The 11,702-nt window shown below is 37.0% G+C and overlaps 1 protein-coding gene across 1 annotated transcript; it reads left to right on the top strand.

Moving 5' to 3' along the window:
- The first annotated feature begins 4,041 nt into the window (after positions 1-4,041).
- LOC104590041 (endoplasmin homolog) lies at positions 4,042-10,281 on the top strand. The gene is made up of 15 exons (XM_010248556.3): positions 4,042-4,244; positions 4,728-4,845; positions 5,002-5,155; positions 5,245-5,325; positions 5,478-5,589; positions 5,707-5,833; positions 5,938-6,076; positions 6,854-6,971; positions 7,142-7,326; positions 7,420-7,635; positions 7,764-7,929; positions 8,711-8,852; positions 8,981-9,131; positions 9,269-9,673; positions 9,805-10,281. The coding sequence occupies exons 1-15, from the start codon at positions 4,178-4,180 to the stop codon at positions 10,087-10,089; spliced, it is 2,466 nt and encodes an 821-aa protein (XP_010246858.1). The 5' UTR covers positions 4,042-4,177; the 3' UTR covers positions 10,090-10,281.
- The last annotated feature ends 1,421 nt before the right edge of the window (positions 10,282-11,702 follow it).

Here is an 11,702-nt window from a genome sequence, read left to right on the forward strand (position 1 = left end):
GTCGGGATGGGAATATATTTCAAAATCAGGGTCATGGATGAGAAATATGATCCCCCCCTCCCCCCAACTCACCACGTTGCGCAAAATCAAAATCTCATTCGTACTCCTATGGAATGGTCCACTTCCCTTGGGAGTGAGTATCCCATTCCAGCTACTTCCCATTATGATTCCAAATGGATCTGAACCAAACAGACAAGGGGAATAGACCATTCCAATTCTGATTCCAATTGCGAAAAAAAATGAACCCTAAATGTTTCTAATCTCATCAATAATGTTTCTATAATGAGTTCAGATCTTCTACTAACAAACACTACAAACACCATCTCAACGAGTCATTATAGTAGTACATTGAAAATATCTCCCCATAAAATGAGATGTTCTCCATATGTGACTAAAATGATATGTTGGGACTGTATTGGGAGCATTCTATTGATAGTAGATCGCTTCTACAACATGCTCTAACTTTTGGATGTTCCATGAGTTGATCTAGCCATCGATGAACTGATCCACTTTTGGATTAAGGTCCAAGTTTACTTAAGTCAATTGGGAATTTACATCAGCACCCCACTCGTACTCTACAGTTCATCCCGTCATGCATTGGGAATATCTCCTCATGACAAGTACATGAGATGTCCTCAATGCACACTGAGATGTACATGTGGGGCACTTGTGAGGCTTAAATCTGCCCACCTTATAAAGAATGCCCAGCTCGATCCAATTGTTAGTTCAGAATGAAAATGTCTTTTTCATGATCCCACTATCCATCTCATAAGTCATACCCCTCTGGCCCTCTGTCCTGAGGCAGCTTCATAGTTGTTGAGATGTCTAGATTTTCATTACACCCTATTAGTGAAATTCTGCAATAAATCATGCAATCATTATACAAGGTGAAAAATATGATTTTTTTTTTGTATTTGAAAAATAAGAATCTTAGGACCATTAAGTGAACCCTTTTTTCCAGAGTTGGATTCCTTGGCTTTTATATCATGACATAATTTCAAAGTGAAGGACTCAAGATAGGGGGTCACATTGTCTTATGCTTCTAGAGGCTTCAAATTTTGGGCCAAGGAAATCATCAACCATTAATGATCAGTTTATAAGTGGGGTGGATATGCATTTCATAATCCATAGATCCATTTTTCATGGAAAACAAGTTTTTTTCGTGGCATTTTCTTATGAAATCCCGCATAAACCTATGATAGGGTTTCTTCGTATCAAACTTGCAATACATGCACATTTGTTCCTTTTTTCAATAATAAAAGCACTTTGGAAGGAGGGACTGGCTTGTTAAGGAATTCACATCTGCACCCTCCAATACATCCCTACCTTATATTGGGAGCATCTCTCAATGATGTCTCATCATTTTTTGTATTTGTCATCCGAAGATGTTTCCAATACAAAGTGGGGATGTGCTGTAAGGCATTGTGGGGCGCAGATGTGAACTCCTTGTTAAGAATCAGTCTTAATCTATTGACCGTGATTCTAGACATCATTCTTGTTTATTGTAAAGGCTTTGTTCTTTTGTGCTCGAATAATGGTAGAAATATGAAAAGAAATTATTATTGCAATTTCTTAATTGTAGCATGTTAATCCTTAGGTTGCATTTGGTTGAAGAGCAAATCTTGAAATATGTACCCAGTTCAGCTTTGTTTTGGTTTGTTTGTAATTATGCATTCCTACCAGCTACAAAATTTGTACTATTATTTTCTTGTGCACTTACTGGTAATGTGAATTTTGCGTTCTAAAAAAACTGTTACAGAATATGCACAATCTCTCTCTTTTAATTCAATTTGTTCTCATATAAAGTGGGGATTATATCATCTTGCATCCTACCCTATCCACTTGTCTTTCTGTTAGGTTGTATTTGATTGCAGTGCAAATTCATTTGCACTGATGCAAAATTATAGTAATGCAAATAATTAAGTTTTGTTTTTTTTTTTTCAAAATTTACCTTACTTTGTTTGGTTACAGTAAAAATGAAATAAAATAAAACCCAAAGTAGAATAAAGTAAAATCCAAAACAAAATTAAACTAAAATTTACATTTTTATCATTTTCACTCCATACATTTGTACTGATGCAAATAAAATTACACTGCAACCAAACATAGCCGTAGTGGATAAGAAAACATTACATTTCCACTCATATTTTTTAAGTAAATATGCACTCTTACCAATTATCTACGAAACCGAACCAGACTGCAGATTTACCTTGGTTCAGCCTTTGCACTCTTATCAAACACAAGTTTGATTTTTTTATTTTTTTTGGTGTAGGGACTGTTCTTTTTAAAAGTATTTTTATTCCAGCTTTTAACCATAATTCTAAATAATTGACTAAGAATTAGCCATAACCTCCTCCAGCGAGGGTTTGATGCACCACATGGAGTTAAGGCTGTGTTTGGTTGTTGTGCAATTTTATTTGTATTAATTCAAATACATGAGAGTGCAAATGAAAAAAATGCAAATTTTTGTATAATTTTATTTTGAGTTTTACTTGATTCTACTTCATGTCTTAATTTACTTTATTTGTACCGCAGTCAAACAAAAGAAATTAAAATTTGAAACAAAAACTGGTCAGAATATACATTCAAATCATTTGCACTGCCATGATTTTGCATCAATACAAATTTATTTGCATTGCAATCAAATACAGTCTAAATCTAAATGGTTTGAGCCATTTTGGGATTAATGGGTTAGTAACTTAGTGCAAGTAATGTAGGTGCATGAGGCTTAAAAAAGTTCTACGTTGAGGAACATCCTTCTCCATAAGCGTTGTATCAAACCTTTGAAAGACCATCTCGCAATCATCATCTCTTTTTGTTGTTACATGTGGAAGGTTTTTCCCTACAAGGAAGATCGATTAAGTCATTCTCTTAAGTTATGTCAGTTTGAAGGAACATGTTAAGGCTCTTATCAATTCTAGCACTGTCTTGACTCTTGACAGGCTAGAATTTTCGTTTAGCTGCGTTTGATTACAGTGAAAATAAATTTGTAGTGATCCAAAATTATGGTAGTGCAAATGATATGGTACAAATTTTAATTTATATTTTTACTTAAAAATTGTCTTATATATATATATATATATTTTCTAATTCCACCATTTTGCTAATTTGCTTTTTCATCTTTGCTGTTGAAATATGAAATGAGCTGAATGGGTGAAATTCGGAGCTTCATGAATACTTGCCAGTCTATAGTTGCATTCGCTACGCGACCCAATTCGAGCATGCCCTACCCTGTGCCCGGACACAAGATCCATTGACACGAGCTGCGGATGGAGACCGGATCTGCTCCTCACAGAGGGCGCCTCACACGCACATCCCTGACTCCCTGAACCTTTAGTATCCCCACACGTCACACCTCACTCCACAAAAAGGGCATAATATGATTCTGCGCGTATCCCTAGGCATTTGCCAGCAGAGTGCGGCCACACAATTTCGCTTATCCCACTGACGAGCTCGTCGATGCAGCAAATAAAACTACTTTTCGCGTCACTGACCGAAATCTAGCCAATCCACAGGCACCACGTGTTCAAAAGACATATCCATGTCTTTGAATTCAAATCCATCACCGTCAACTGCTCACCCAAGGAATAAATTAATTGCTGAGATAAACCCTTCAAACAAATTTCCTTGAATAATAGGCAGCGTGATACCAATTATGCCCTCCACATTCTTTTCCCTCCGGCCTCGGCTCCTCTGTTCCAGTCCCTGTCTTATGCGGGCCGTTGGTACAGAGGTGTAAAGAACTTTTTGTCAAAGAAAAGGATAAAATGGGAAAGAAGTGAAAATCTAATTCGATTGCGAAAGTAATAATCGATTAAGGTAAAAACCAATTATAAAATCTCGTGGGACCCTATAATTCTGCGTATGCAACACGAATTGGAAATACGGCTTCGAACAGTCCAGAACATTGGTTTCTCCACGTCAAGGCGATATGACAATCCAGTAGAAATACGCCACGTGTATATAAGAACATTTTACACCGTTAGATCCTCCACTCTGGCATGATATAGCTAAACCGCCGGTTCAGCTTCAGGACAAGGTCTTCCTGAGCTCTCCCCTGGTCTCCGGCTTCAGAAACCCGATATATAACGACGGGCGAGGCGAAACTCGGCAGAAATCGAAGCAAATCCATTTACACACACCGAGTGGCAAAGCATACTGCGTAGCCTCGAGAACGATGAGGAAGTGGACGATCCCTTCCGCCCTGCTTCTCTTACTGCTCCTTTCTCTCCTTCCAGATCAAGGCAAGATTTTTGATGCCTTATATTGGTTTTTCTGGCATTGGACTTTCTTTTGACGTCTCATTCTTTGAAAAGTTCTGTTTTCTTTTAATTTTGCTAGAGCACTCATGAAATTTCATTTCAAAGAAAGGTTAAGTTAATCTGCATTTACCGGCCTCGGAGCTAGATGAGTTGAGAAACTAAATTGAATTTTTTATTTTTTCACTTGTTGTTTCTGGATCGTCATCTGTGATTTCAGTTGCGGTGTTAGGGTACTAATATCTGCATTTTACTTAATATAATATGATGATGGAACGGCTTAAGTAGGATTCTTTCAGCATGTTAGATCCGTTATGTTCTATGGAGATTTACTCACTCCACTTGTCTAGGTTTAGGCTCATTCCAAGATTTTGCTGCTCTAGAACTCAAATGAACAAAAAATGCAGTCTTAATAGTTGCACCAGTTATAGATTTTGCGTTCTGTTCCTGATCTTTTTGATTCTGTAGGTCACAAGTTACACGCTAGCGCGGAAGAAAGTGAGGAGCTTGTAGATCCTCCAAAGGTAGAAGAAAAGATCGGTGCCGTTCCTAATGGATTATCTACTGATTCGGATGTGGCCAAGAGGTCTATATTTTCTACTAATCTGCTTTCCAGCATAGGATCTGTTTTAATCTTCCTTTTTGTGATGCGTGATGTTTTCTTTCTTGATGATTCTACATGGATGTATTTTCTCTTCTTTTCTTCTATTTTTCACTTCCAAAAGTAATAATTTCTATCCAGGGAAGCGGAATCAATCTCAAAGAGGTCTCTTCGCAGTAACGCAGAGAAGTTTGAATTCCAGGCTGAGGTTTCTCGCCTCATGGATATTATCATTAATTCCCTCTATAGCAACAAAGATATTTTCTTGAGGGAGTTGATCTCCAATGCTTCTGATGTAAGATTTCAGTAATTAGTTTCTATTTGTTATTTATTTCCAGTTTCTCAAGGCATTAACCCTAACTGAATCATTATGTTTCTTTTCAGGCATTGGATAAAATCAGATTCCTTTCTCTCACGGATAAGGAGATTTTGGGTGAAGGCGATAATACAAAGCTTGAAATCCAGGTCAGTAATATTTTTAGTACAGTGATAATGTTGTTGAAGTTCAGAGTTCAATTAAGTATAGGAATTTCTCGGGTTTAACGATTTAACTTAAAAAAAAAAAAACGTTTACTCGGGGCGCCACTTAAACGTTTAGGTTCGATTTGAAAATGCAGATTAAACTTGACAAGGAAAAGAAAATACTTTCTATTCGTGATAGAGGTATAGGAATGACGAAAGAGGATTTGATCAAGAACTTGGGTACTATTGCTAAATCTGGAACTTCAGGTAACTTTTTTATCGATTGTCAAAATATAAATTTAAAAAGAACATTCAGTTGGAGATGTAGTTAAAGTTTCTTTTGCACTGAATGGAGAAGCAATATTGTGTATTGCACTTGTGTAGCTTTTATGGAGAAAATGCAAACCGGAGGTGATCTTAATCTCATTGGGCAGTTTGGAGTTGGATTTTACTCTGTTTATCTTGTTGCTGACTATGTTGAAGTCATCAGCAAACACAACGATGACAAACAGTAAGACTTTCATTCTTATTTACTTTCCATTTTTTTTGTTCTTCTCCCACTTGTATTTTTCGTTGAAAATGGAGACATGTACAACTTTTTTTTGTGGTTTACAGGCATGTATGGGAGTCAAAGGCTGATGGATCATTCGCAATTTCTGAAGATGTGTGGAATGAGCCACTTGGACGGGGAACTGAGATCAGATTGCATCTTCGGGAGGAAGCTGGGGAATATTTGGAGGAAGATAAGTTAAAAGTGGGTATTTCGATTCTTTGAAAATCCTGTGTTCTTGTTATATTCTATATTGCCTTCAGTAAATGTTATTGATTACAGAATTGTTTGTTGCCACACTACGGTTTCCAAGTTCTAACTTGAAAACATTTTTCTGGGTGGAGGAATAGTGACATGGTTTTGTGGGGATTTACTGCTCTGCAAATAAGATTCTTTCATTTTTTCATAATTTTATTATTTTGGGTATTCCAACTTGTTAATGCATCTCCGTCTCATTATACCAAATGCATGGTTGCTTAATGTAGAGTTCTGAAACTTCATATGGTTTTTGTTCTTTATTTTCCTTCTTTGCTTGGGTTTTTCTAATCTTGTATTCCTTCTGCTTGACTAAACACCCGTCACATGACAATTGTTGGATCATGCCTTTATTTTCCATTAATGAAACTGTGGTTATACAATTTCCATGTTTTTTTTTATCAGCAATACAATTTCCATGTTATTGCTTTAGAAGTTATAATTGCAAGGAGAAAGACGAATAATGAAATAGTAGTAGAACCCAGACATGTAATGAGGAAAATCTTTTTCTGGTAAAAGATAAATGTGTTTTTATCATATTCTAAAGAATGGAATATAGTTCTTAGGTATTATTTAAAATGTTTGGTACTGAATTAATAATATGTATGTTTCATTCAAAAGTAGATGAACAGAAACCTTCTGTTTTTCTAGAAAAAGAAAGGAATCATCGTATCTTCAAGATTGATATTTTAAATTTTAACACCAATACTTGCTTTCTGATTGCAGGAGTTGGTGAAGAAATATTCTGAATTCATTAACTTCCCCATATACATCTGGGCAAGCAAAGAAGTGGAGGTGGATGCTCCTGCAGACGAAGATGAATCTAGTGATGAAGAGGAAGCATGTAAGTGATTTGATTGCCAAAACCAATATTTTTTTGAAGACACCTAAATGCTGAAGCTATGATGTTATGAATCTTTTCAAGTTGTAACTATGTCTGTTTTTATTTTTTATTTTTTTTATTTTTACACTTACAATATCTTCCTACTCACATATCTGCATTGCTACAACCAGCTGAAAGCAGCTCTACAGAGGAAGAAGTGGAGGAGGAAGATGCTGAAAAGAAGCCAAAGACAAAGAAGGTGAAGGAAACGACTTATGAGTGGGAACTGTTGAATGATGTGAAGGCCATATGGCTGCGGAGTCCAAAAGAAGTGACAGAGGAAGAATACACAAAATTCTACCACTCCCTTGCTAAGGTAAATTTTATCAGTTCCAGAAATGCAGATATACTTCACATTTTTCTGGATAAATGTTTTGTTAACGGTTTTTCATTTTCACTTCTTGTACAGGATTTCGGTGATGAAAAGCCCTTAGCTTGGAGTCACTTTACTGCAGAAGGTGATGTAGAGTTCAAGGCAGTTTTGTTCGTTCCTCCCAAGGCTCCTCATGATCTGTACGAGAGCTACTATAACACCAACAAATCCAACCTGAAATTGTATGTCAGGCGTGTCTTCATCTCAGATGAGTTTGATGAACTTCTACCCAAGTATCTGAACTTCTTAAGGGTAATACATCTCTTCTTGGTTCATAACATTGAGTTCTCTGAGATAGGATGCATATCTAGATTAGGTACTTCCTTGGTTCTTATTGCAATGATTGCAGGATCTCAGCCTGTCATATATGTTTTCAATAGGGTCTTGTTGATTCCGACACATTACCGCTCAATGTTTCGCGAGAAATGCTTCAGCAGCACAACAGTCTAAAGACGATAAAAAAGAAACTAATCCGCAAGGCCCTTGATATGATTCGTAAGATTGCTGATGAGGATCCTGATGAGTCCAATGACAAAGACAGTAAAGGTATGGATATAGTGATACTTTCATGTAGGGGTGTCAATTGGACTGGATTTGGTCCAATCCGATTCAGTCCAATGTCAGTCGTTACAAATGGACTGGGTCCAATCTGATTCAGTCCAATGTCAGTCGTTACAAATGGACTGGGTCCAATCCAATGAATATTTTGACTGTTTTGGACGGGTCCAATCCAATGTCTGGACCGTACAATCTGTTCAAATTTGTTTTAATTTATGTTGGTTCTAACCCAAACCTGGTCCATCGACGCTTGTATTCTTATCTTCTATCAATTGATCAGTTATTGGCTCCATCCAACCCAATCCAATATAAATTTGTTACGGATGGCCAGGTCCAATCTAATCCAATAAATATTTTGGACCATCAAGTCTGGACTGGTCCAATTCAAAATGTTTTGTTGGTCTGTCCAATCTGTCCACATTGATTTTGATTTGGATGGGGTCCAATCCAAAGCCAGTCCATTGACACCCCTACTTTCATGGGATGCTACTTCACCTTTATGACATGGTACTGCCTTGCCTGAATTGCTCCTCATTTGTTGGAATTTACTGATTCATCAAGCTGCATTAAACTGGACAATCTTCACCTTCACACTAGATATATTTTATTTTTTTGTCTTTCTCCCCTCTCATTGGCAATGGGCACCCATTAAACTTTACAATCTTCTATCAATAAACATTATAATTCTTTACTGGTTCTAGTTTTTATGTGGTTGTTTCGTGGCTCTAATCCTCATTCTTTTCTCCCCTCTTTGTGGATGTTGCAAAAGATGCTGAGAAGGCCAGCGACAATGATGAAAAGAAGGGACAATATGCTAGATTCTGGAATGAGTTTGGCAAGTCCATAAAACTTGGTATAATTGAGGATGCAACCAACAGAAACCGTCTGGCTAAGCTTCTCCGATTTGAAAGGTATAATATGGTTTATTTAATTTTGACTTTCATTCTCTAGTGATGTGTTTTTCCTTTATGTTGATTATCTTTGAATCATATACCTTTTAAGATTAGACCTTTATTTGTTATCTTTGTTCTTTTCATAGTACCAAATCTGGTGGCAAGTTAGCTTCGCTTGATCAGTACATTTCAAGAATGAAACCAGGGCAGAAGGACATATTTTACATAACAGGGGCTAGCAAAGAGCAACTAGAGAAATCGCCATTCCTTGAGAGGCTCACAAAGAAAAACTATGAGGTATGAGCTGAAAACTCATTGTTTGACCCTTTGTTTCTTATTGATGTCCGAAATCTAATGACTAGGTCAAGGTGTCTTTCTTGATGTTTCAGCGTTATCTAATTCTAGCCTTTTGCTTGTGGATGATACTGCTGCAGGTTATTTTCTTCACAGATCCAGTGGATGAGTACCTCATGCAATATCTGATGGACTATGAAGACAAGAAATTCCAGAATGTCTCGAAGGAAGGATTAAAACTTGGGAAGGACTCTAAGGACAAAGACCTCAAAGAGTCGTTCAAGGAGCTGACTAAATGGTGGAAGGGTTCTCTCACCAGTGAGAATGTAGATGACGTGAAGATAAGCAACCGTTTGGCTGACACCCCTTGTGTAGTGGTGACATCTAAGTACGGATGGAGTGCGAACATGGAAAGGATCATGCAGTCTCAAACTCTATCGGACGCCAGCAAGCAGGGATATATGCGTGGCAAGAGAGTGCTTGAGATCAACCCAAGGCATCCAATCATCAAGGAGCTTCGGGAAAGAGTTGTCAATGACCCGGAGGTAATCAATCCTTAGAGCCCCCTTAAACATTATCTGAGAAAAAACCAGGCCAGAGTGATATCCGAACATGTAGAATTGTGCAATTTTCCTTTTGTTCTCTGACTTGGTAACATGACATGTGGACTTTGCAGGACGAGAGTGTAAAGCAGACAGCACGGCTAATGTACCAAACTGCACTCATGGAGAGTGGATTCATGCTTAATGACCCCAAGGATTTTGCTTCGCGCATCTATGACTCAGTTAAGGCAAGCTTGAAGATAAGTCCGGATGCTTCCGTGGAAGAGGAAGATGATGCAGAAGAGGCCGAGGCTGAATCTGACACGAAGGAAGCTGCGGCTACTCCAAAAAGCAACGAAGGAGAAACTTCTAAAGATGACACCGATACAGAACCTTCTGCTGTCAAGGACGAGTTGTAGATCACGATCACCTGAAGCTGAAGGGGGTGGTGTCTTCTCTCTTCAATTAGTGTAACCATAGCAGCAGCTAGCTCGAATTTTTGTTTTTTTGAATGTAGTTTTATCAGAATCTACAGGAGTAATCCCCCCGGTGATTAATCACGCAAGGCAAAGTTCAGTTTTCATGAATTAAAAAAAAGTTAAGTTTTCTAATCTCGTTTTTAAAAGTCATAGTTTGGTTTTCTTTCTAATTTCGTTTGTTCCCTTGTGTTCGACATAATGAGCATTTACTCTTCAACACTCTTCATGTCATGGAACATGGATGGTCAAAAGAACTCATCTGTCTTTAGTCTGGCGTGGCAGTTGATAACCTGTGCACACTTGCCTTTATCGGAACAATAGGGCCGTTATGTTCATTACTAAACTTGTTGAAGAGATGAAATAGAACCAAGGTATATCTTTTTGATCAGAGGTTGAATCGATCATCAGAAGAAGAATTAGGCCAAAAATTAGGATACATTCTGGGAAAATGAAACTTCCATGGAAGAGAAGCAAATGAAACGCTTTCATAAAAATTCTCTTAGAATCGAGAATGAAGTTTTCATTCTGTACATCTGTTGAATATCAATTTTCCTTTCTATGTCTATCCAAAGGCAGCCTAAGCCCTAATGTTCTGTTGGTTTTAATTAAAATGAAAGAAAATGCGTTTTTTTTAATTCTCGTTTTATGTAATTAAAATGAAAGAAAATGTCATTTCTTAATTCTTATACTATTACATTTTCCAACCATTCAATTTTATCTGCCAAGTTAATACTGAAGCCAAAACACCAGGAAGATCATGAAATGATTTCACTGAAGCCAACTAGATAAGGTTCAAACCCAGCCTGTGCATATCACGGTTTCAAATGGCTTGGACCCATGCTTAGCTAATTCTGTAATTCAGGATTTTTCCTGGGAACCTAACTCATAGGTTTGAGATCATGAGATGTAGTTCCGTCAATACATACACCATTGCTGGTAGGGCTGTAAATGGCATCCGGTTGTCATCCGTTTACAATTGGATCAAACATGAACTCACTATAATCGGATTATCAAAAAAATATCTGATATAATCCCATTTAAATATATGTACTCATAAATACTTAAAATTTATGTTGTATCAATTAGTAGAATTGATTTAAATGTATTTTATTAAATTTTAAATATATTCAAGTTTCAAGTAATTTTTACTTAAATAGTTTAACTTGTTTATTCAATATCCAATTGCAGTGCAAATTCGATTAAAATCCAACACAAAATCCAATGAATGAGATCCGGTTCGAATTTTTTTCAGCCTTTTGGACTGAGACATGATCCGCACTCTGCAGCAAGGTTCAAAGTATCGATACGATACGTATATCGACCGTATTGTATCGGTGCTTAGAAACAGCCAAATTTTTTTTTTTTTTTACTTTTTTTTTCAAATTTCAGTTTTTTAGGAAACTTAAAACGTGTTTTTTATTATTAAAAAAATTAGGGGTTTAGACTGTATCTTTTTCAAAAGATACGATATGATACGCCCGATACAGGGTGTATCATATCGATACTTTAAACCATGCTCCACAGGCATCGGGTTAAGCTTGGATGCCTAGGCC

This window comes from Nelumbo nucifera, chromosome 5 (genome assembly GCF_055504915.1).
Source record: "Nelumbo nucifera cultivar China Antique chromosome 5, China Antique-T2T, whole genome shotgun sequence".
Lineage (NCBI taxonomy): Eukaryota > Viridiplantae > Streptophyta > Magnoliopsida > Proteales > Nelumbonaceae > Nelumbo > Nelumbo nucifera.

Excerpts from the sequence above, each read along its gene's own strand:
- LOC104590041 (XM_010248556.3), top strand. The coding sequence starts at position 4,178 with ATGAGGAAGTGGACGATCCCTTCCGCCCTGCTTCTCTTACTGCTCCTT. Across the intron at positions 5,156-5,244 it reads TGATCTCCAATGCTTCTGAT|GCATTGGATAAAATCAGATT; the intron begins GTAAGATTTCAG and ends GTTTCTTTTCAG. Across the intron at positions 5,326-5,477 it reads ATACAAAGCTTGAAATCCAG|ATTAAACTTGACAAGGAAAA; the intron begins GTCAGTAATATT and ends TTGAAAATGCAG.